At 39.6% G+C, this 24,872-nt stretch overlaps 1 protein-coding gene across 16 annotated transcripts in view; it reads left to right on the top strand.

Moving 5' to 3' along the window:
• Nucleotides 1-214: 214 nt before the first annotated feature.
• The window catches only part of EYA4 (EYA transcriptional coactivator and phosphatase 4), a 150,564-nt gene continuing 125,906 nt past the window's right edge, over nt 215-24,872 (top strand). For 4 of the 16 annotated variants that reach the window (XM_057408219.1, XM_057408182.1, XM_057408146.1 and 1 more), the window contains exons 1-2: nt 1,890-2,483; nt 18,501-18,603. In XM_057408219.1, the coding sequence (XP_057264202.1) occupies nt 18,571-18,603 (33 nt within the window). In that variant the 5' untranslated portion in view covers nt 1,890-2,483; nt 18,501-18,570. Of the gene's footprint in view, nt 675-1,886; nt 2,484-18,500; nt 18,604-24,872 lie in introns of those variants that run through there. The other 12 variants (XR_008972041.1, XR_008972042.1, XM_057408135.1 and 9 more) reach the window with 8 other exon arrangements.

The following is a 24,872-nucleotide window of genomic DNA, read 5'->3' as shown; positions in this document are numbered from 1 at the left end:
AACCCTGCTGGCTATGGCTGCCAGGGAGTAGCGAAGGTGAACTGTCCGGGCCGGGCGAAGCGGGCCGGCCGGTGGGCAGGGGTGCTTTGGGCGTGCTTGATGGCCGGGCCAGCCGTCCCTCCGCGGTGTGCCGCGGCGGCGGAAGCGCAGGCGTGCTGAGCGGGGCGGCAGAGGAATAGCCGGTCTCCTGCACCGAGCAGGGGCCGGCGCAGACCCGGCGCAAGTGCAAAGCGGGGTGTCCGGAGGCTGCGCTGGCTCCTGAGGTCCTCGCCCCTTACCTCCCCGCTCCCGGGACGACTTTTTTTGAGAGGGAGGAGGTTACCTTTTCTTAGCAAAGCCCCGTCCCTTGCCAGGGGAACTTTCTACGTGCCTGTGCGTGAGAGGCAACTAGTTGCACTCGCTCAACTGCGAGTGTTTGGCTTTTCCCCTACCAGCCTCCTCCTCTATCTAACACCCTACACACACCCCCCGCGCCTCTCCTCCCGTTTTGCTCCGAGTTGCACTTTATTTGTGTGTGGAGAAAAGACGGGGGAACACGACTTGTAGAGGGGATGTCCTGTTTTTGCCAGAGGGGCAGTGCAAGAGGGGAACGTCGGCTCGGAGAAGGAACGAGAATAAATAAATAAGGAGCGGCCCTTAAATTAAAGGTAGCGGCATATCCCGGCAGCGAGAAGGTGAGTCTCTCCCCGGCTTCCCGTTCTCGAGCCTCCCTCCCACCCCTTCTGCTCAGGGGTGGAGGAAACCGGCTCCCTGTCGCGAGTGTATGCGTCCGTGGAGATGGGGGGAGATGGGTGTGTGTGTGCATGTGCTTGTGTTTAGGGTTTATTTAGCGTTGTTTTCCTGTTGGTCCGATGACCAGAAAACAAAAAGTTGCTGCAAAACAAACGTGATGGGAAGGAACAGCGGAGCCGTCCATCGCAAACCAGAGCCAGGCTTTCACCTCCGGCCCCGCACAAGTTTAGTTGCAGAAATCCCACCGGTCTCCGGTGCGGACGGGGTGACTTTCTGCCTCTCTCCAGGTGACAGTCCCAGCCGTGTTGCCGTCACTACCCTTCGGCCGGCTGTTACCGTGGCTACTGAGGTGAACCCCGAGGCGGGCGTAAGCCGTGCCGGCTGCCATCGCACTGTTCCCCGCCTGCGCCTCCCCGATAACGGCGGAAATGGGGGCCCTGGGCTGCGCCCCGCGAGCAGCTGGGGGTGCCGGCCAGCCTGGGCGAGGCGGGAGGGAGGCTGGGGGTGGGAGGGCTCCCCAAGCCGCCCTGCCACCTCCCGCCCCTGTTACGGCCAGAGCCGGGGCCGGCTCGACCGGAGGTTGGGAGGAAACAAGTTTTCTGGCAGCGGGGAGCCCCTCTGGCCTGAAAACAAGCAGGGATGGTAGCAAGCCCCTTCCTGAACTATCTTCTGCCAGCGAGGTTAGGGTTTGGGCAGAGCGAGGAGTCAGGCAGCTCGTCGGAGACCCGCAGGCATCGGTGGCAGGGGAGATCGGTTCCGCCGCTCGCACTTGGGCCCCTCTCTGACCCGGGAGTCTGCCGCTGCTGCCTCCATCCTGCCTTGGGGCGCCTCGTGCGTGCGGTGTTCGGAGTGCCGCTGGACGGGATGGGGCAGGCTGCCTCCCGGCCGGCAACCCCACGGGGCTTCGGCAGCCACTGTTCTCACTGCCCGGGGGATCTGCCCGTTGTTTTTGTTCTTCGGCGTTTCCTCTCCCTGAGGGCTCCCTCCTGCCCGTCCCCTCCCCCGCCCCGACTTGTTTTTTTCTTGCGGTTAAAAGACAAAAAGGCACGTTTTCGGGTCGTCCCATCTGGGGTCCCGGTCCCCGCTGCGCAGGAGGACGGAGGCGCAGGAAAGCCCCGGCGCGGGGGTCCCGCTGGCGATAGAGGGTCCTGTGTTTTGGTTTAAAAGCATTTCCACGTGGGGAAGCCTCCGTGTGTGTGTGTGTGTGTGTGTGTACTTGATCCGTGAGGAGGTAACAGGATTCTCCGTGTTCAAACCCAGTGGGCTGCTGGCCATTAATTTGCTTCCCCGGCTGTCATTACAGACACTTCCCAAATCAGATACTGGCGGAAAACCGCCGGCTGGGTTTCACGGGCTCCGGCGGCGGTTCTCCCTGGGCCGCAGGGGCTCCACACCGTGCCCGGGCGGCGGGGGCTGCCCCGGGGCCGCCGCCCGGCACTCGCCAGCGGTGAGCGACCCCGCCGAGAAGCGAGACCGGGACCCCCTGGCAGGGCTGCTGCCAGTCATTACTTGGCATCTAAAGTTTCATTTACGTTTATGAAGCTGTCGCTCAGAGCCAAGTAGGTACTGCGCTGCCTTCCCGTTATCCTGCGGGCGGGATTTAAAGCGCGCACACGGAGGTGCACCTTCATCTCGCGAGTGGGGATGTGAAGTACATAGCTGGTATTTGCACAAATCGTGGGAGGCAAGCTGTAGCAGACAAGGGAGCGCCTTGGCCGATTCGGGTTTAAGCACGAAGCCATGCTAGAACAGTAAGAAACCAGTATTTTCAATATTCTGGGTTTTGTTTTGCGTGTTTCACTTGCTGAGACTAGAAAGTATGTCTGGGATAAACTAATCAGCAGTTTAGGTTTGGAGTGAAGTATACAAAGCAAGCATCTTTTCTGTATGGTAAATATTTTTTTGTTGTTGTTGTCTGACCTCATTGCTTGTTTGTTATTTGAAGAGTGTACTTTGAATCAAAGCTCAGCTTATATCATTGTTTTATTTCCTTAACACTCAAAAGAGAAGTTTTGCAAAGTTACAGTGGGTTTGACTTTTCGTACTAGTATTTCTGAAAATGCTGCCGAATAACAAATGTTTGCATACGCCCGACGTGTCATACTGTGAATAAAGTGGAACTACAAATTGACATTTCTCTTAACCTCCCTGTGATTCTTTCTGTACATTTGACATCTAACATTAGCTGGGCTACGTCTGAAACAGCTCTTCGTGCTTTCTTTTGAAAATTCTGGTATTTATGTTGCCAAATATTCTTCAATCAAATATAATAAAAACGAAAGAAGAGTGTGGTGGCTAATCTTTTATGTATCTTTTTTCCAGGTAATTCATGTGCATTTAGAATTTGATATGTATATGTGGTTATACTAATAAATTTAGTTGAAGATTACTCTTGTTGTATTTGTACTTATTAATGGCTTCAAAACACTTTGCAATAGAAATCTGTTCTGCTCTATGGATAATGCCAATGGGATAAATAAATTTGAAGCAAGGAATTTAGTAAGTAGAAAACAGTTAATTGCTTTTCCCAGTTAAAATGTTTCAAATAAGGCAACTAAAAATACAGCTATAGATAGTGTCCTGTTGCATATTTTTAGACTCTGATGCAAGCTTTGAGAGCTTCTCGTTAAACTTTATGCAACTTTTACCTTTCAGTCCTAGAGTTAATCAGTGTTAAACACTGACATTTGGTCTGGAAGAGGTACCTGTCTATTTCCTGCATGACCTGGTGGTATTGCATGACATTCAGTGCAATCCTCCAGTGTTGAAATTTAAACTGCTTTTTCCTCTTTTAAATATGAAAGCTAATACAGAAAGAAGAAAGAAATTCCTGGAATTTCTGTCAAATGCTCTAGGACGCAGCTACCATTTTTTTCTGTAATATCTTTTTCTGTCTTGAAAGTAGAGATTTTATGAACTCAGGGTAAAACAGGTCTCCCTTTTTATAAGGAGAGTTTATTCAGCATACTTCTATATTGCAGCTGCTGATCATATTTCATTGAGCTGTTAAAGCACTTAAAACCTAAAATTAGGTACTGTCTGGTAGTAAATATTTCAAATCACCCCTTGAAGAAATAAATAGAGAAGACATTTTGAAATATATCATTGAACAAGACTAATCTTGCTTTGCTTTTACTCAAAATAATGCAATTACAATCTAAACCACTGATTTCAACACAGTGTGGGTTTTTTTCCTTAGGTTTTCTTCATCTCCCACACTTTTATTATGATTTTATACTGACTTTATTTGATATCATAACTTGGTACTCTGTTCAAGTTATGTTTACTGCAGCACCGCTTGCATTAACAGGTGTCGAATTAACTTCTAAAATACCTGTACTTTTAACAAGTATTCTTCAGGTACTAAGAACTTAATGTTCTTAATAAGTAAGTCAGTAAGCTCCCTTGCTTCCTGGTGTGCATTTGTCTATGTTTTTTAATTGCAGAAGCTGTATACTTGCTTTTTTCCCACATTTAAGATTAGTAAATTTACAGATTAGTATTTTTAATTTGTGGTTTTTTTTGTTGTGTGGCAGTTTCCTATTTGTTTTTTAGTTGAACATGAGAATAGGTTTATTTGCTCGTTGTCATTCATTTTTAGTGTTGTCAGGGTTTGCAAGGAGAACGCAAACACAGCGGCATCTGTCAAGCTGATCAAGTATTTTTAAAACTTCTTGAAAGTTCAGCACTAAACCAAGTCTTGTAGCAGAAACACTCAGATGTCTTTGATTTTTACTTTGTACATAAGAATCCAATGTTATTTCTGCTACCTAATGTATCTATAATCTTTTTGCCATTTTTTGTTAGAAAAACGGTATTTATGTTATGCAAGTAGAAGAAGAGTTTTGAGATTTCGTCACCGATTGAGAGGTTTACAACTAAACTTAATATGTGCTATTTTTCTAATTTGAATTTAAATATTGTGTAAATGTGTATCCAACTTAACCTTTTCTGTCATTGAAAAGCGCTAATTGATCTTGCTGGCCGTGACATAATAGTATAGTTTGATATTTGAAACCTTTCAGCTTTGCCATGGCCCTTTAATCACCCCTGAGATTTCAGGGTATGGTTATACTTGAAGGCATAAACTGCTACTCTTTTAAAAATTAAATAAAAATGGTTATTAAAAATAAATTATCTTTAGGGTATCTTAAAGTCAGTAGATGTTTTACCTATCAAAGCCCCAGTCTTCACAATATACATTAAAAATTTTCTGCTTTACTCAGATATATTAATTGACCTTTTAGATGTTGCTTTACAGAAATCAGATTTTTATGCAGTAATTTTTTGTCCAAGTCCACATTTCTGTGTTGCAATGCTATTAAATCTGTCATTAAATCTGAAGTGCTTAAAGGAAATTGGATGCACTTTGTAGTGTGAAAGCTCAGATACAAGGAATGCTTATCCGTCAAGGAAAGAATAAAATTTTTTTGAAAAAGCAGTAAAACTTACATTTTTAGTCCACACTGGAGGTTTTAATGATGCCAGTTGCTTTTGGGATGCCTGTAATACAGACCTTGGTGAAAACTGTTTTTAAAGCAGTTTCTTCTTTTTTGTCTCTAAGCATGAGAAACGCTTTGAATAGCTGGCCCGCCTTTTGCTTTAATGTTAAGCAGTAAAATTACTTTGATGATTGATTATCCTATATCAAAATGCATCACTGGGCAGTCTCACTCACAAGATTGTATATAGGCTAGTTGTCAGACTTTTGAGCAGAATGTCAAAAGCTAATGGCTGAGGAATACTAAAGTTAAGCATTTTATTTTCAATTTGTTTAAATTTTCTTCATGATAAGGGAAGATTATAATGAGGAGTGATTATCTTCAGAACTTTCAGAGGTCTGCATACCAGTGAGACTAGTATTTGGTCTTAAGCTATTAGACTCAGTTACTAGGCACTAAACTTTGAGTTAGACTTCAATTACCATGGATTTGAACAGAAGGATTTTAGAGGTTTTCTGTACCTGAATTTCTTTGGAGGTCTGCATCCTTTTCCTAGAACTAGAGAAATAAATAAAATTATGGCCATTTTTCATTAAGCAGCTGTCCATGGAAGTACATTGTAGTGAGTGATGTTGCAGGACTGTGTAGGGCTGTTTAATGAGATGTAATTTAAGTGCTGTCTCTGAAGAACTCAGCCTGTCTGAGCTGGCTGGATATTGTGTCTTTATGCCTTGGTCACCTCCTCTTGTGGCTGGACTATACAGTTTGGCTGATTGGGAGCGGCAGATTGCAGAAAGACCTCCCAAGGCAACCTGCAAAATATTCACATGCAGAAGTCTAATTGAAGTTAATATGCACTAGATTTTTTGCAACATTAAAATATATTGCTTTTGTGACATGACCGTATAAGTTGACATTGTCAGCAGTGTAAAATTATTGCTGCCTTTTTTTTAATTGGGTAGATACAGCAAGTAACTGTTATGCTCTTGACACATACATAATTAAACCACAAAACCCTGCATTAAAATACCGTGAAGGGTCTGATTTAGACCACAAAAGTAACAGAAATACAGAGCTGAGTTTGCAACTTTTCAAATAATTCTCCTCTATGGCTCTGTGTATATAACTATTGAAATCAATGCTGGTGCATGAGGTAATTGGAAATTTTAGTCGATGTTTTGTGCCAGATCCTTAGCTGTTGCAGATTGGACTAGGAATGTTGAAATTACTGGAGTGGTCTCACATTATGCCAGATGAGTATCTAGTCCTCTATTCTTAGTGCAGCTTGTTTTTTTGGGGGAGGATGTTGTAGTATACTTTATATGTGTGAGATCACATGCACAGAGAAGTGATCCTGCGATACTTAGGAATACTTAGAAAAAACAAAAGAGGGTTAAGTATAAATGTCCAAATAATATATTTATGTTTTCTTCCATTTTAAGGCATATTCATACTCCTGTATTAGAATATATCTTTCTTTTTTTTTACAGCATTTTACAAATGACCACAGAAATGCTTTTTACAGTAATTGTGTCTATGCAAATCGTGCAGTTACTTAGAAATATTGTTAATTGACAGTATTATTTTAATTCCTTTAAGGCAACTTTGTTGCTCACAAAAATAAACAGTCAGGTTGCCTTTGCTCAGGGACATTTTGTGAATGCCAAGCCTATTCAATGAAAGGTGTGAAGTCTTTTACCATGTTAAATCCCCCTTTTTTATTTACTGTAGTATATTCCCAGTGAATCACAGAAAATGAAGTTCACCTTACTCCCAAGTGAGAGCAGCTAAACCAGCCTCTGTATGCTCCGGTTTATGCATCCTGATATCACGCTATATGTGAGGTCTTTCTTCCAGCTCTCCTGAGTATCCCAACTTAGACGTGGTTTCACAAAACCAGGCATGGCTCAGGCAGATTATATACATTTCCTTTGCCAAGTTCTAGCAATGCAACTCAGACGCAACCTAGTGTTCCTGGTGGTCTTAACACAGAGAACTAGGGAGCTGCAAACTAATAGGGCCAAATGGTATGGAGGTTTTACAAATGGAATAATCCTGTTCTGGGAAAGGGTCTCCAAAATAAAATTTCCAGGTTACCCCAAGGCAAGATTTGGAACTGTGGTAGGTTTTCCAAGTGGAAAGATAAAGTACTTTTCCACTCAGCCACCTATTTTTGTGTTTATTCTAATCTGGTGTGATAGAGGGAGTTGGTGTGATGTTCGTTCAGTTGACTGCCCTTTAGGCAAGCAATTTTTTGTGTTCAAAGCACCATCAGAATGCTGAGTTCACTGTTCAATAGTATGGCTGGGAATCACCTGCAGTAAGAGGTCTTTCAGCTAAAATGACCAGATGATATGTTTCCTAGCCATTTCTGGTAGCTAATTAGCTATGATTGATTCAGCTTGTTTTCCAATTTTGTAATTAAATGATAGTCTGATTTCTCCAAGGGCTGAATAGTCATATTTTTGGCTTAGGATGAATGAAACGGAAGGAATTGCTCCTTGATAGTTGTGAAACTACTCAACAGTTTGAGGTCTTGCTTAGATCTGCATTGAAGAAAGTCCAGGATTGGAACTGCAGCCCAAGAGACCCTGTCAAATCAGAACTAAACTTGCAGCAGCTTGATTGTAAGGTCTGTAGGAAGAGGTCCATCATTTTGCTCTGTTTTTGCATCGTTTGCTAGGGGCATTCATTCATAGAAGCAGTAATAGCAGTAATCTGTCTGTGACCAACCATGTCTGATGTTCCTACGCCCATCTGTTTTCTGCGGCAGAGGATGGAAGAACAAGAAGCTATGGTTTCATATTTGATGGCAGTGCTTCTTAAGCAGCCCCTTACCCTTCCTCTGCTGGCCACTCGTTCAAGTTGGATCTGTTCCTTGTTGTGGTTCATGAACAGCTGTGCTGGCAAGGAGGCAAAGGTCGGAATGAGTGGCAGCACCCGCGCTGCCCAGCCTGGCACCAGCGCTGCAGAAATAGCTGCAGAACCACAGTCTCCGTTACCTAATCTGCTACCTCTGTTAACTTAAGTGCAGGGTCAAGTCTGTGGGATAAGTGAAATTTTTAAGAATGAAAACATTGTCTACAAAAATGACCCCTCGATCTTTAACCAAAAGGTTTTGTTGATCTGTTTATTTTTTCAATGAAAACTAAAGTGGATTGCAGTAATTTGCAGGTATATGTGCAGCTCTAAAACAGTAGGGAAAGTTATGATATCTTTGTAAGGGACAGCTTTGATGTTCTCAAAGAAAGGCAGGAGTTAGGTATGATACCAGACCACAGATCTTCTCCAGATCTGTGCATCACTGTCCAAAAGCTGGGCTCACAGGGGATGGGCAAAGCATTCTCTTAGCACTGTTCCTAGGGAAAGAAGTGGAATACATTCTCAAAATTGGCCACTACTTAGCTGTCGTTGTAGACAGCTTAATTTATGGCGACTATTTTTTTATTAGTCTCCACTGTTGCAGAGTATTAACTTACATGCTGTTGTGTTCTAAATGCCTTTTTATGTTGTTCCTATAGAACACTGAAATATGCATGCTATAGCACATCACAGGTTTATGAACACTTGAGCATGCTGTTCTAGAGATAGTACTTTTGATGTAAGTACAAGTTTGATTTCTAGAGATAAGAGTAGTGATGTAATAAAGTTTTGGTTTTGATTAATAAACTTGAAGGATACAATATCAACTTGTCACAAATGAAATGGATTAAATGGCAAACTAAAGCATAGATTTCAAAAAACCTTGTTAATGAGTCTTTAAAGAGGACAATATTATAAAGAGGTTTTCAGGGCCTAGTTATCAAATAAAAACGTGTTAATTATTTTATCTGTGACACAAAGATTGGTAAGTTCCACAAGAAGTAATACCTTTGAGTAGATCAATGGCTGACCTGATGAAAGAGATCTTTCTTCTTACAAACTTTCTTGTAATTCTGTCAGATTGTAATGCCTGTAGTACTGCTACTACAAAGGCTGAGGGAAGAGTTAAACAATGAAGAGCAGATTGCTGAGTAGTCTGTCTTGTTAAGCAAGCTGAGAGCAACCAAAAAGTATGTGCTTTGTTGCAAGCCAGCGGTTTATTTGAAAAAAAAACCAACCCAAACAACTGGATGCCACAGCAAATGATCAGGATGGTATCATAGCCAAAAAAAAAGGAGTAGTAATTTAAACAAAATACTAGGCAGAGTAAGAGCGGTTACATTACCTGTAGAGATAGCATGAATGCAGCTACTACTCGAAAGCTGTGCCTTCTTTTAGCTTTAGAAAGGAAACTTCAAAAATTGGAGGAGTTTCAGATATAAGACCAGAGGAGTAATTAAACAATTGGAATTCCAGGGGATGAGCAGATTTTAATTTACCAAAGGAGAAAGTAGCATTGTTCAAGCACAGCTAATAAATATCTAAATCGGGGTATGGAAATATGGTAAAGGATCCATTGTCACAGCAAAAGTTGTTAAAATCTGGGAATACCTGTTTTTCATGATTGGGATTGGCATGCCTTGTGTGGCATGCTTTATGCTGCCTCTTGATTGAAGAGACTCACCTGTGGGATGGCGATCTGTTCCATGGACGTCACGGCACTTAATGTTGGCAGCTTCGGCTGCATGTAGGGACTGTTGATGGGCCAGGAACTGAAATGAGTGCAGGCACCTCTTGTGAGGATCAACATCATAAAAAAATGTGGACTACAGAGCACTTTTAATACAGGTTTTAGTGCTTACTTTGGGCTGGACAAAGGGGGCACACAGTAATTTTGCTATTTTTGATTTGTTGTGTTCTGACAGTTTCAGTTTAACTTGACATCCGTGGTGCAGCACTGTTAGGCTTTATGAGTAGTAATTGCCCTTCTGTGCCATCAGAAACTGCTGGAGCTGCACACTGGCACCAGCAGGAGTTCCTTATTCTGGGACAGTTTTGCATTCACATTTTTTGTTTCCTGTTGTTCAGTAATTCCTTTAGAATGGAAAACTTTCTCAAATGCAACATTTGGGAGTTACTGTCAACTTCAATTAAGAACAAGGTTGCATTTCTCCTACCAAACCAGAACCAAAGTACCCGTGTTTATTTGCAGTGGCTTTACTTCTATATTTATTTCTGGCGCTTAAGAATGTTCCACTGAAGAGCTGTATGAGAAATACTTGCAGTAACAGTAATGGCAGCTGACAGGCAGGGGTGGGCAATGACACTGACAGCTGAAAAGGATGGGCAAGCTACAAGCTTCCTTCTTCATCAGGGTGTTTCTAGGAATCTTAGTATTTGAACTTCATCATTAACTATCATTGCATACTCATAGTGCTGAATACGCTCTTCAAACTGGCATGGCTTTTAAAAACAAACAGGATGTATACATTCTGTGTTGTCACGGCTTTCATTTTAAAGTGGGTTTGGATTCATTTGGTTAATTTATCCATCCTTGTAAAACTGCTGTTTGCTTTCAGCTGGAGGATGTGCTTATTTTTAGGTTCTCCTGAATTCTAAAATGATAAGTAGGGTTTCTCTTTTATAAATAACCTTTATTGTTACCTTATGCTATTTCTGTATCACAAGGTGATTTTTTTTTTAAATGTGTTGAAGGTAAATTTGACATGTCTTTGGGGGAGAAGAAATAATAAATAATATTTTCAAGTTGACACTGTTTCTTTAAGTATTCTGACTAGCAAAGTGTAGTCTTTCTGTTTTCAATGGCTTGTTTATAAAAAACTGAAATGTTTTATTTGGTTTGTTTTCAGCTATTTTCTATCAAAAAAAAAAAAAAACAAAATCCAACAAACAAACAAACAAAACCCTCCCCAAATCCCTACAAACAAACAAACAAAAAAACCCAACAAAACAACAGAAAGAAAATATCTCTGAAATTAACCAAAATATGCTATGGAATAAAACCCAGAATCCTCCCACCTTGAAAAATCTAGTTGTTCAAAAGATTGAAATGGCCTGTTAGGAAAATAAACGCAAAGTTTTTATTCATGTTCTAAAAGTGCATGCTTCTATCTGTGGCATCTTTGCATTACTTCTCCCTACCCCCCAACCCAGAACCATCTCCCTTTTTTGGTAAGGGTTGCGTGGGTTTCATCAGTCATGAATTTGAAAACACTGTGTTTAATTTTTTTGCAAATCAATTTTCCTACATTTTTAGGGGAGCACAGTGGGATTCTAGTTTAGATTTGTTTACACATGCAAGCCAGAAACAGGCTCAGCATTTGTTTTATTTATTTCTGGCTGGAATAATCTGTAATTGATTAATCCGGAATGAGTCAGAAGAGCTCTGTGTAGCTGCATGCCTTATCTAAGTGTGAGTGAAGAGGTCTATCACGATTGTGAAGCCAGCAAGCATCAGTAAATTCAGAGCTCTGGTTTCAGTCTCGGTAATTTCATGGCATATTACGCAATGTTAGGAGAAGGGAGGAATTGTTGAGTTTACAATTCTGTACTCTGAAATTTCTAAAACTAATCCTTATTTGTTGCACAGGTATTAGATGGGAGTGCTAAGAAGAGTAGGGGAGTTGATTTTAACCATATTTTGGTACCTGTAAAATTGATACTCATTTTTCCAAGATGAGTGCTACACTGAAGTATTATTTTACCTACAGTAAATGAGACACAGTGCTTGCAGTTGTTGACTATTTGCCAAGAAGTATTTCTGTTTTCCTACTTGTTTTATTGTATGATAATAATGGGACACTTTTTTTGTGTCTGACATTGCACCTTGAAACTTACTCATTTCAGATGTATTGTTTCTATATACACTGGAACATGCAGTGTGCATCCAGTTTACACATATGCATATTCTTGTGCACATGCATGCTGGATGCTGTGCTGCGAATGCTGACCGGGTTCTGAAGGGTGCTCAGTGCAGCCCGTTCCATCTAGCCGGTGCGCTATCACTCATGTATTTGCTGTGAGAGTGAGGGCTCTTGTTTATAGAGGAAGCAGCTAGATCTGTTTGCTTTCCAGTGTATTGTGGAAATTCCCCCTGTATTCCTTCCCTGTAAATGAGTAGCAGGAGTGTGCTGGGTTGCAGTCAGCAGGAAATCTCTTTGCTCAGAAGCTTACAGAAGTTGCGTGAGTTGTGTGAACTCCTAGCGTAATTCTGCTAATTCAAAATAAGGAATAATGTATCTTGTCTGAGCAAACGGTCTGCAAAGGCAAATTGATGTAGGCAGGTGCTCTGCGCAGCACAAACCTCAGCGAACGTGGTTTCCTTCCACCAGGGGCCGCTGGATGTGCTTGGAGCTGAAAGGAGCTGGGTAGGGAGGGGGGCGGCCTACGCCCCCGCCCCTCCCATCCTTGACAGCAGGTCAGCGGCTCCTTCCGGGTAAGGGAGGATGGAGCTCGGCAACCTGGAGGTCATTCCAATAGGTGGAGAAGTGGGACCTGGATGTGCTACAGAAGGTTCCAGAAAGCTCTAAAACTCCTCTAATAAGGGTAAAATGCTCATCCTCAACAAGCTAAAATTGGGTTGCGACCCAACTGATCTGAAGAGGGCCATCCATGTCTAACCAACTGAAGATGTGGGCCTGAGATTAAAAGAAAGTATTGGAAGAGGAGGAAGGGAAAGACAGGCATTCCATATTCCTTTTAATTCTCTTATCCGTGGAGCAAGATTTATTTCTACTGATACCGGGAAATCCGCGTATCATTAGCATCCAATACTGAGTTTTCCAAGAGGAGCATTTCACTTGTCTTGATACCAGTAGGCAGACACCTCAGCTAAGCCTAAACATGCATGAGAGATTCCCAAGTCACTTCTGTTTCCTGCAGGAATCCTTATGGTTAAAAGGAATGTGAAAAGAAAAATTTGAGAGCTAAAAAAAGGTAGAAATCCTGTATATGTCTCTCCAGCTACCAGTTTTTATGAGGAAAACAGTACATGTCCCTGACAAGGTCATACTCTCAGAATGGTGTTGCTTGCCTTTTTAAGTGCTTGCTATGTATATGGTGTTTAAAAGTTGTAATTTGTTGTCCCTTCAAGTTAGGTAGATATAATAATCTTACTGTTTTTTCCACTAGTGAAGAATTTTTTTATTAGTGTTGGCGCTCACTTCAAGAAGATACAGTGCTTGTATAAGAGAAAACACAAAAGACAATGAAGCTAAAGATTAGTTAATATAACTATGCATACAAATATAAATTATTTGTAAAATTAGGCAGAAATATATCAAGTACTAGATTTTCTGAGGTTAGGTTGAGAACTGAGTTTTCATTTTGCCTTACAACATAAGAAAGCTGACATCTTTTTCTGTCAAAGCATGACAGTGATCTCCAGTTTCTAGAAAGCCCTATGATTACAATTCTGCTTATTTTAGAAGTGTTAAATTAGAATATATTTCTTATTGACTTGCCTGCTAATAGTTTCACTTGAGTTTTGAAGAAAGGTAGGCTATAAAGCACATCAGTCTTATTCCCCATCTGGGGCATGGATCTTTCTTCTTTTTCGAAAGTCATACTATTACGGCCTGAGAAAGCAGTATGTGTCTGCTGCCCGAAATACGATTTTGGACTGTAGATACAGGCTAAACTGAAATTCTAATAAATCAGCATTTGGTTTCCTTTTAATTTAGGTTATGTTTTATCTTTTTCACATGAGACTGCACATGATACATGTGCAGACAACTAGAAGAATGTTTTCCTAAGTAAGAAATGATTGTTAGGTGGTGCCTGTTTCTTACTGCCTGTACCCTCTCCTGTTCTTTCAAAGAAATTAATTTTGTGAGAAGCAGCTAGCATAAAATTGTATCAGTTACTGAGATTGCTATTCATATGCACTGATTCATTAGCAATTAATATTCTCATTACCAGCTTTGCATAACCTTTCACAGTGCCTCACATATGCTTCACTCTCCTCAGATGCATGGTTCTTTAGGAACCGATGCAAACCCAGATGGAAGCTTGCCTGAGTCTGGGTGAGTTTAGACCCTGGAATTGGTCCCCATTTGTTGTCACTTTACTGCTACACCTCCTGCATTCATTCAGTTGCAGTTATAAGCACTAAGTACTACTACTATCACACGTTTCTGAAGTAGAGCACTAGAAAATGGGAATTTGCTCTGTATGTGACAATTTCTCACTTTACATTTTGACTCTCAACCTGTGGCTGTGATAGAAATGCAATCTTCTTTGTGGCTATGAGTTAATTATGTTAACCACAGCAACATTCTTTCAGTTTCTTCTCTAGGCTACTTACTGACACATTTCAAATTGTTAAAAGCAATATTGTAAATTTAGGATGGAAGATTTGGGAGGGATTTTCTGCCTCTTGTTGTGTATGCCAGAGCATGACTCTGATATAACCTCAGTAGAAGCAGATGTTCTTCAGATGAAACAGAATAAAAAGAAACTGACAGTGTGCTCAAGGGGATTAACATGAAAAAAATTGTGGTAGAAACAGAGGACCCCCCCCCACCCCCCATATTTCACCTAAGAAGACCAATTCCTTGTGGATCAAGAGAGGAGTTTCTTCCTAAGATTTTGGGTTAGGGTGAAAGGGAGGAAAATTTTAATCTGATGGCCTAACTCCTCTTCTGGATGATGGATTCTTCCTGGAACTCCATCTCTCCATCTGGCTGACTGGGGGGCCTGAAGCAGCCTCTGAAATACCCTTTGGGAAACAGTGCTTTAGGGCTGTTTTTCACATGTGGCTCCCCAAGCTTCACATTCTATCCTGAGCTTGTGAAAGTTGCAGCACAGGATCTTACTAGGCATCCCATAGAAAACGGAACTGCCTCAGTCTGTCGTTTGTTGAAATCCTAATTTTCTGGAGAAATCACTGAGAGGAAGAAGGTCACATCCTTGCTGTCCTGCATTTTTGTTTACAAAGCAGTATGCAGGAATCATCAAGTAGTTTCTTTTTTTTTTTCTTTTTAACTTATAGGTGTATCTCTGGGAGGAAACACATGTTTCTCCTCATGGTCGAGCCCTGGAAGTTGCAGTTTAAATTTGATGAAGTGTTTTATTCCCCCAGATAAAAATAAATAAATAAAAAATCAGATTTAAATGCATTTGTTGATGAGGAAAGTCAGGAATTCTCCTAATTAAGACATTTCTTAGAAAGGTAAAATTTTTATCTGGGAACATAAAACACTTCATCAGTTTTAAAGCCACATCTGCAAGGACTGGATCAAGAGCAGAAACAGGTACTTTTCTTCATTCGGGCTTGTCTGTGAGTTTAAGACTTTTAACAACAGTTTTAAAAATATTTAAACCCAGTTAGAAACACTTGCAATATAATGGGGATAAGAGTGCCCTCCCTCCCTCTGTTTTTAATCTAGTTCTCTTGATGGGATAAACTACAAAGTTGAATTGGTAACCGGATTAATGCCTCATAAAACAGCACGAGGTTACAATTATCCTTTAATTTTATATCTTTATTAGGGAGTAATGTTGGTCTTATTTAAATCACTGACTTCTCTAATACTTTTTCTCCTCTTTTACAAATTTGTAAAACTAAACCCTAAAGGATTCGGTCTAAGTGCAATTGGCATAACTGCCATTATAAAAATTGTTGTGTTAGCAGTTGGTTATAATCAGAAGCTTTTACTGGGCTCAAAATGTAGCAGGTTTTAGCAGTTGATAGGTAGAATACTGATAAAATATTAATTCTGAATTTTATTTTAAAAAGTTAAATTTCCATTAAGAGTATTAGAATTTTGAGGTAGTGTGAAGTTGAACAACCATACCCTAGAAACTTCTAATTTAGCATGTTCATGCAAAAGATGTCTTTAACACACTGGGTACTTCTGCAGACCTTGTCTTTGTCCTAAAATTCAGTTAAGTTTAAAAATTTGTGAAGGTCAGTCTTTTTCAAAAGGGGACTAATACAAATGGTATATCTAATGATGTATTCCAGTGGATACATACACCTGAATTTTGGACCGCAATACTGTGCATGAACCATATGCAGTTCTTTATAAAACTCCTGTTGGACCTGCATGGTCAGGATGTATTTCAAATATTGATACATTTTATTTTTTTAATGAAAAAGGTGACATCCATCTGTTGATTTCAGTATGCTTTAGTTAAGATCCTGATAAATATGGAAAGAAATGTGAATATGGTTCCATCTGTTGTGGCTCCATAGTGAAGTAGTAGTTGAGTTTTACACAGAAAGTGAGGGATCTGTCACTTTCTGTCACTGACAGTCAGAATTAGGGCATTTAATGTTTGAATACAAACCAGGTACTGACTTCCAGTCAGTAAACTTAAAAACTAGTCAAACAATTCATTCCGAATTTTGTATTTTACTACCAAGTGCTTGACTGTTTCTTTCTGCAGGCAGTCTTACTAATGCAATAACATGCACATACTTCAAACTCATAATTAAATTAAAGCAGATTTTGTGTTTAAGTTATTCATGGAATATTTTAGGAATATTTGTAAAAAATTGCCTTTATATTTGGAATTGCCTCCTTGGGCAGGGGCTGCCTCAGGAAATGCCATGTAGAGCTGTGTTTTATCACAATACCCATTGTTCTTGGTAGGCTCCTCTCTGAAATTTACCTATAGTGGGTGTTTTAGATAAGCCTTTCAATTTCCCTTTTCTCTCCATTGGATGAAGACTGCAGGAGATTTTTACAAATACAAGGGTGTGGACCCCGTGCTGACTGAAAAGCCGTGGGAGGTGGTTACTGTTTTGGTAAATGCATCATGGGTGAAGATGTCAGTGTCTTGGAACTGAGAGGACACTAAAGCTGTTTTGAAAAACAGGAATTATTTTCAGCTTTCTGGTAAGGTGAAATATATGCAACATGATTTGCTTACAACTAGTATTTTCCTTATGTAACATCATGGCAAAAATTAGCACAATGGGAATGAAAATACTTTTGCAACTTAGAGAAGAGGAAAGGAAAACAGGAGGGTGTAATCTGGTGGCAGGAAGAATCCAGGTGAGACTGGAAAGAAAGGCTGGAGCTGCGAACGTGCATGTGTGTATGTTATAGGAATCACATGATGCAAAACACAAGGGAAAATGGGGATTTATATTTTCTTGAGCAAACAGAGGTATGTCAGCTAAAGGCACTTCAAACTAAGGAGATAGACACAGGGCAACATAGGGTGTAATAGGTTGTAGCTATGGTTCTTTTCAAATGTTCTGTGAGTGCCAACAGAATTACACATTGTTGAACCTCAGATAAGTAATGGTAACATTTATGCAGGGTGGAGGTAGCGTAAAGTGAAAGTGCAGGTCAGAACTGAAAACAAAGATCCGTAATATGTCCATGTTGTTGGATATACTGACAGGTAATGGTTTCTTGGGCTTCTTGTTGATAAACAGATCCATGGCAATATTGATAAACACCTCATGGTTGTTTGGGTTCCTTAATTTATGTGTTTAGATACTGTCATATATTTTGTTATCTTTTAAATGTAAGACAAGCTTTGATTAATAATATTATGATTATTACATATGTGAAGTATCCCTGGCACATGCTTTGTTCTAAATGATGCAAATATGTGTAAATCCAGAGTGGATCTTTTCTGAGAATGGCAATTGTAATATAATTGTGTGGCTCTATATATAGTTAAGGTCACTGTAATCATTTGTATACAGAGCTCTTAGAATTTTTCCACTGAAGATCTCCATATTTGATGAGAGTGATTCATCCTATGAGAGAAGGCATAGACATAGCAGGTAGTTAGGGTAATGTCTGTCATTTAGCACTTTGTAGGGAGCTGCTTGTTATAAACCACTTTGTGCATTTTATTTAATCCTAAAGGAATTTAATGGACTTTAGAGAGGGGACTTCATGCTGATAATTGCATAATAAGCTTTTTCTGCTAGACGTTTAATGACTAAGAGGTTATCATTAAATGTGTATTAAGCAGTTTTGTTCAACCTTTTATAATAGTCTTTCTAATATGTTCTCCCAAGGGTTATCTTTGGTGTCTACTTAAACAACTGCCTGCGTTAAACATTTTAGCTTTTTCATTGTTTTATTTTTATAACTATTTTTCCTTGCAGGAGTTGAAGAAGACCAGGTTGGACGAGGCCTTGGGTGACATGGTTTAGTGTGAGGTGTCCCTGCCCATGGCAGGGGGGTTGGAACTTGATGATCTTAAGATCCTTTCCAACCCTAACTATTCTATGATTCTATGATTCTAAGTATTCCTGCGTCTACTGGTATATTTTAGGTACCTTCCCAGAATAATACTGGAGGTGTTGAAACATTTTATATGAAATTAGGCTTCATAGAAGCCAATGGGACCTTTGCTGTAGATTATAGTAAAACCACTGCCTCAGTTACCGTGTTTGTTTATTGCAGATTTGCCTTAGAAGTGAGGCCCACAGACTAACACATTAATTTTTTCTCCTCTTTTTTAATTTAGACTACTGAGCTATAAATTGAAGGGAAGATAATTTCTGCTTGTTGGGGAAAAAAACAGGTGAATAACCTCCATGGAAGACTCTCAGGATCTAAGTGAACAGTCAGTAAGTACAAATGTTGCTAAATTGAATGGAATAAACTGAATTCTGTTCAAGTTGTGTTCAAAGGGATTTTACTTCAGATTTGAGAATTATGGTGAGATCTGGGGAAACCTTCTGAGCTTCTAGATTGAAACATTTTCTTAGCTCATACACAAAATGAGTGGGTTTAATCTTTTTTACCTCTTGCAAGGTAAAAGCTCATAGTTGTATAGGATTTTGCAGAAATAGAATTGTTGGAGGGTTGATGCATGTGATTAAGGTACACTGGAAAAATAGTACTGGAAGAAAACTTGCACAGTCATATACCTTGTTCAAATAATTGTATCAAAATGTATATCCATAATGGTCTGTCAGTTTTGCCAAAGTAAGAGTTATCAAAACACAAACAAGAAGTTTCAAATGGTCAGGCTGTGGCAGATGACATACATGAATTGTCTCAGGACTCTCCTGCAATCTCAAAGGGATTGTGAGAGTTGGCACTGTATCTCCCTGTCCCATGTCAGAGGGTCATTCCTCTTGTCATTGATGAAATAGCTGCGAAAAATGGGTGAATATTTCATCTCCTTTTTCCTTTCTAATTTTTACTTTTCTTTAAGGGTATAGTCTCCAGACTTCTTTAGCACCAGGCTGCAGTTCTAAGGAGGCAGCATGCTCTGATCAAATTTATAGTTGGCTGGGCTTGCCATCCTATTTGCTTTGGTTTTAACATCTTAATTTCTAGTGGTCACAGTTCTGGTAGATTTTGCAAGTACCATAATCCCCAGGAGTCTCAGCTTGGGCTCAGTGTACTGAAGATCAGCAAAGGGATTTCATATTTCTATTTCTGACATGCTGAAAAAGGTTATCCATGTATTAAACTAGGTTTAATGTCTTTTTTTAATAGCAGAGACTTTTATAGGTAACACAAGTGCAAGGAACTGAGTTGTGTGTATTTTTAAAATGTCAGTAATCTTTAATAAGGAGTACTTTGCTCCTGACTGGATAGCTCCTATCTGAGACTTTATCTTGGACTAGAGTTTTATTGCTCATTTAAAATGGCACAGAATTGGAAAGTCTTAACAGTGTAAAAGCTACATGGCTTCATAATTTAATAAAGTTTTATAAAGGTCATAAAAGATTAAGCAGGAGTTCTCTCATAGTCTGTGAAATAATTACTCTGGGCAGCGTACATGGTAGGTTATTAATAGGAAGTAGACGAGCCAGTTTAGCCTAGTGCAAAAATGTGTTTTCATAGTAGTTAAGATGTTTTTGCACCACTGGATGCCTGATAAATGCATACCTTAGTAGCCATTTTGCTACTTCATCGTAGTCTAATTTCTGTAGTATTCTTCATAGTTACTGTATAGCTTTATACTAATATATGAAAACAGTCCGAAGTGGTATCTGTGCCATGTTGCATATTGAGGTAGGATTTGCTGTCCTTACACTATTATTGGTGTCACAGAAAACTGTGATTCAAGACAAGAGATTATTCTAAATCTTTGCTGAATCGTGGCAGAACTTCAATGTAATGAGTGGGAAGAGTCCTGTTTCATCACTCCTTTTGTACAGGTGGGCACCCAGACTAAGATCTCACTAAGGTTTTGAGCACTGTTCTGGGAAAAGGAATTGTGGTGTGAGGCCCATCTGCCTAAAGCAGATACTGAACCTTTATTTCTTCACTTCAGCAGCAAATTAAAAAAAAAAAAATAAAAAAATCAAAAGAAAATAGTGTTCCTTGTTTAGTTCTTTAAAAGCTGCAGGGCAGGACTGTAGGCTAGAGATCCCAGGTAGAAGGTGGCATTCTCTAGCCAAATCTTTGGTGGTTTAACCTCTAGAAAAATATCAAGTTTATATCCTACAGCCCTTCATACTGCCCTGGTGTTCTGTACTGGGTAATGTGTTATATGCTGGTTAACTCTAGGCAGTTTCTGCTCATCATGCAGGATTTCTGGGTCTTGACATGTTCAAAGAGCCTAGGTACTTCATTCTGCCTTCAAGATTCTTGGCTGGGAGCTGGGTGCATAAGATTCAGATCATGGAAATTCAAGGAGCCTAAGGATCTAGCTGTTGCTGTGAGCGTATTAGATTGTGTGAATAACCATGAATGCGCGACCTGTGGTCAGACTTGTGCTGGCACCTTGCCCCGAATATTCTAGTCCTTGGTTACTTGAAAGACTGCCTGTTTCTGCAACTGAGAGGGGTTAGAAGGTGCTTGCTGTTGGATGGTATGTTTGATGGACAGTTGGGATTTTTGAGTAGAGAGATTCCTTCATTGAATTAATTTCCCTGGGTCTTTTAAGAGGCTTTAATCCGTGGTAAAGGAGTCCAGGCACAGTTACTTGGGACAGTGAACAGGGTTAATTTTGAAGTTTTATTTTAAGGAAAAGAAATGGGGCTAATCTTGGCAAGTAGGTCTTCCTCCTGAAGTCTGATGGTCTGTAGTGTAGCATTTATTCTGACATTCTCCATAAACCTGAGATCACTATAATTGTTCTAACTCAAGTTTTTGTTGTTTACCCTGTCTCCTCTTAAAATACACTCAGAAGAAATGATTGGTTCTATGATTTGTCTTTTTGAACTATATCAGAGTCAGGTGAAACTCATATGATCACAGCTGTGAACAATTCCACAGCATCCCTGTTGCCATATAAGAAATAAACTCTTCCACTTTTGTCTCAGAGCAGTGACCACATGCTGCTTCAGAAATCTAAGTGTGCCCTGTTTAGAGGCTGTTCTCCAAGCCTCTAAAGAATTACATTTGACTGAAATGAGCAATTGCTGTGTTTTCTGAGCTGCAGGATTTATTAGATGTAATGTATTTACCATTTATTGCATTATGTCAGTAATTCATTTATTTTTCCAATTTTTTTCTTCGAGCAAATTCCTTGCCCGGCTACATTTTTAAATACTTATGCACCAGAAGGTAGTGTCCTTGCCTGTTTATTGTACTGTACAGCCTCCATACAGAGAAATCTGTTGTGCTCCCTTTCCTTTGCTTCTCACTTCCAGTCCCATGTGGCAGAGGTGGGGATTAATCTAGATCCTACAGTGATAAAAAGAGTCAGAATTAGAGCAGAGTTTGTTTTACTTTGGTTTTCCTGTCTTTACACATCAGTCACATAGGTAAATAGCCGTATTTTGAAGATCAGCAGGAAAATGATGCAAGTTACTACGAGACACAGAGGAATGCTGGGATCCATCAGGTGCAGCTGAGATCCAGTGGGTTCCTGCAGCTAGTGTGGAACAGGCTGGTCTGGGATATATCATGGTACTGTACTTCTTGGGGGGGGTGTGTGTCCTGAAGAGCTCACAACTCTTTTTTTCTGTCCAATTCAGGTGCAGAATATGCTTGTACATCTATGCATAGGAAGGAGATTTTTTGTTCATTGATAAAAAGGTTCAGTTGATAGTATTCTGAAAAAAAAACCCAAGAAAACAGTAAGACACGTATCTCACAGACAGAAGAAAATAACCAAATGGTCCTTTTTTTATGTTCTAGTGTGATGTCTGTCACCATGTGCAGGCTACTGCTGGTCAAGCAAAAGAATACTTAAAGCCACGTAAATTGGTTTTACGTGAACAGATGTGGCTGGATAAAAATGTAATTTTAGTAACTGTAGTTTCCATAGACTTTATATACACTAAATTAGAAAAAAAAAAAAGATAAAATATGTTAGATTTTATGTTACTGTTATTGCTACCCTTCAGAATAAATGTGCTGATTTATACTAAATTCCAACTAGAAACACTTTTTTCAGAAGATGCATGTTAAAGATTTTTCTGTTGAATTTTGAAGTGGGGTAGATCTTGTATTTATGAAGAATCTAGCAGTCAGAAGACAAAATTTTTTTAAGACTGGTCTTGGAGATGGTAAATAAAATGATAAATGTTTTGCACCTTAGTGGTCTTCTATTGTGCCTTGGTATAATAAACACATACAGGATTTTGAGAACTGCAGTTTTACACTATTTTTTCTTCTTGTAGCCATTCTTTGCTGTTCAGTCTGTATTAGTAGAATTAAAATAACTTGGCCACTTACTTGCTAGTTTAGGGTTTCAAACGGCTTTATTAGAAACTGGTGTAATTTCATCCCCTGGCCCTTTTAGGGCAGCAAGCATATTTAGAGTACTTTATTTTAACTTAGAATTAGACAATAGATTGCAATGCTGTGGGACAGGACGCTAGCAGATGTGAGACTAAACCGGAATGGAAAGGTTTTCATTTTTGTGACATTTGGACAATCATCCCCATTGTGCCCTGGGTAAAGTATTTGTTTTTCATCACATTGTACAGGCTATCATATCTGTTACTTGCATTTATGCCCCACTTGCAGCTGGTCAATCCCTGGCAACCTTTTTGGACAGTGTTGTTTCCCCATTTTTGTTTTGTTTTAACGTATGAAGGTGTCAGGTGTGATCCCTTGCAGGTCAGTGTTCAGCTGTAGCTACTTCTCTGTTCCACAAACCCTGCACCTGCAGTATTTAGTCTTCTCCCCTCTGGGTGGGCAGCCTGTTTGCATGCTGAAAACTTTGACTGAAGCTCATTTCAATTGAATAAAAAGTAGTTTAAACTCTTTTACTGAGTTTTCAATGTCATTCTTTAAAAGACTGTTCTGTATCACAGCATAGAATGTTGTGGTTCTTACCTCTGTTATACCAGACTTGGTATAGGTAGGATTTGGAATATCACAGGCGATTCATCTTGTCAAATAGGTGATGTTGGTTAAAAGACGCCCCGTACTGGAATTTTAGGGATGAAACTAGCTGGGAAAATTGTTACTTCCATAAGCTACATGAACTTCCCTCAAAGTAGATACTGTCTTCTACACAGAGGACTCAAGATTCCTGGAGCATGGAATTCTGTATTAATAATGATGTTATAGCTCTGATGCTATAAGGATATCAAAGGCAAATTCTATTATATTGTAACAGATAATACCACTAGAAAAAACTTTCAGGTACAAAAACTTCTTTTAAGGCCTTAAAACTGGCCCAACAAGTAGACCTTCTCTGAAGTTTCAACAAAGGCTTATTCACCTAAGAAAGTACTTGTATATATGCGTGTATACATAATATTTGGAACAAATGAGCCAGTCTAATTAGAAGTATTGCCTCTCCCTATAAATGGTGCATCATCAGAATCTGACAGGCATATTTCAAGCTCTGCAGATGTATTTTGCTTGTAAGATATGATACTTGTTCAAGCATTTAACATGCCAAATTTATAAATGCTATATGTTTAATTGATTTTAATATTGCATTTTAATTTGGAATTACTCATGACATTTCCAAGGATGTCCACGTTGGTCTTATCTATGAATGCAAAAATCAGTATGTTATAATTTCCTTAGCACAGTGATTGCATATCAGCTTAGGCTTCTGATTTTGAGAGTGTGCAGGTGATTTTAACATGTCCAGAAATACTTTCTTCTTCAGTAAAAAGAGGCTGTAGTTTCATAATACACAGAAAATATTTGATAGTATGACAGTGAATCAATCTTCTCTAGCCTTTTCATTTTGTAAGGCTAAACGCCTAGTGCTTTCATGTCTATTAAACTAATTACTATATGTCTGTTAAACTCACGTGTAAATTCTCATACAAAAAATATGGATTACCCTGAACATGTATTTGGTTTATTCTCATTAGATTATTGTAAGAAGTCCAGATGCAGTAGTGTGCTAAAGAACATGTGGGAATTAAGGGATGTGATTAAGACCACTACAGTCAATGGTATTTCTCATGTGCTTTAAGTTAGGCACATGCTTAAATACTTTTATGGAAAAAGCTTGGAAATACAGTACAAAATAAAAGCAGTCATTTCAGAAATATTTTATTAGCAAATACTTCTGAATGATTTGTGGCTATAGCTAGTATTTTTTCAGCATCATGTAACAGCCATGGTTTCTTTCTTCTCCCTGTAGTAACTTTTCTCTGAGCTCTACCCCAGTATGTGAGTGGTTGACATGCAAGTCAACTTCTATTAGAAAAGACAAGAATGACAGGGTGAAGTGTGAAATTTTTAAAGAATAAAATGGTGAAGAATTTAATTTTATATTTTATAAAGTATGTCTTAAACACATTGAGCACATGTAGAGCCATTAAACCACAGTCACATCCTTGTCCTCTTTTATGTTATGTTAAATCTCTAGGAACTTAAAGGAGGAAATGTTAGAAGTGTTGAAATGTTATGGCTACATAATGGGAATATTTTTGCCATAATATAACTGAAGACCAGAGCTGACTGAACAAGCCTTTTCTTAAATGTGGCGACAGACCTAGTTTACCATATC

This window comes from Pezoporus wallicus, unplaced genomic scaffold, assembly GCF_028554395.1.
Source record: "Pezoporus wallicus isolate ANWC-B61680 ecotype Strahan unplaced genomic scaffold, APGP_CSIRO_Pwel_v1 contig_3817, whole genome shotgun sequence".
Lineage (NCBI taxonomy): Eukaryota > Metazoa > Chordata > Aves > Psittaciformes > Psittacidae > Pezoporus > Pezoporus wallicus.
The sequence above is the reverse complement of the archived record's forward strand: the minus strand, read 5'-3'. Positions and strand labels throughout refer to the sequence as shown.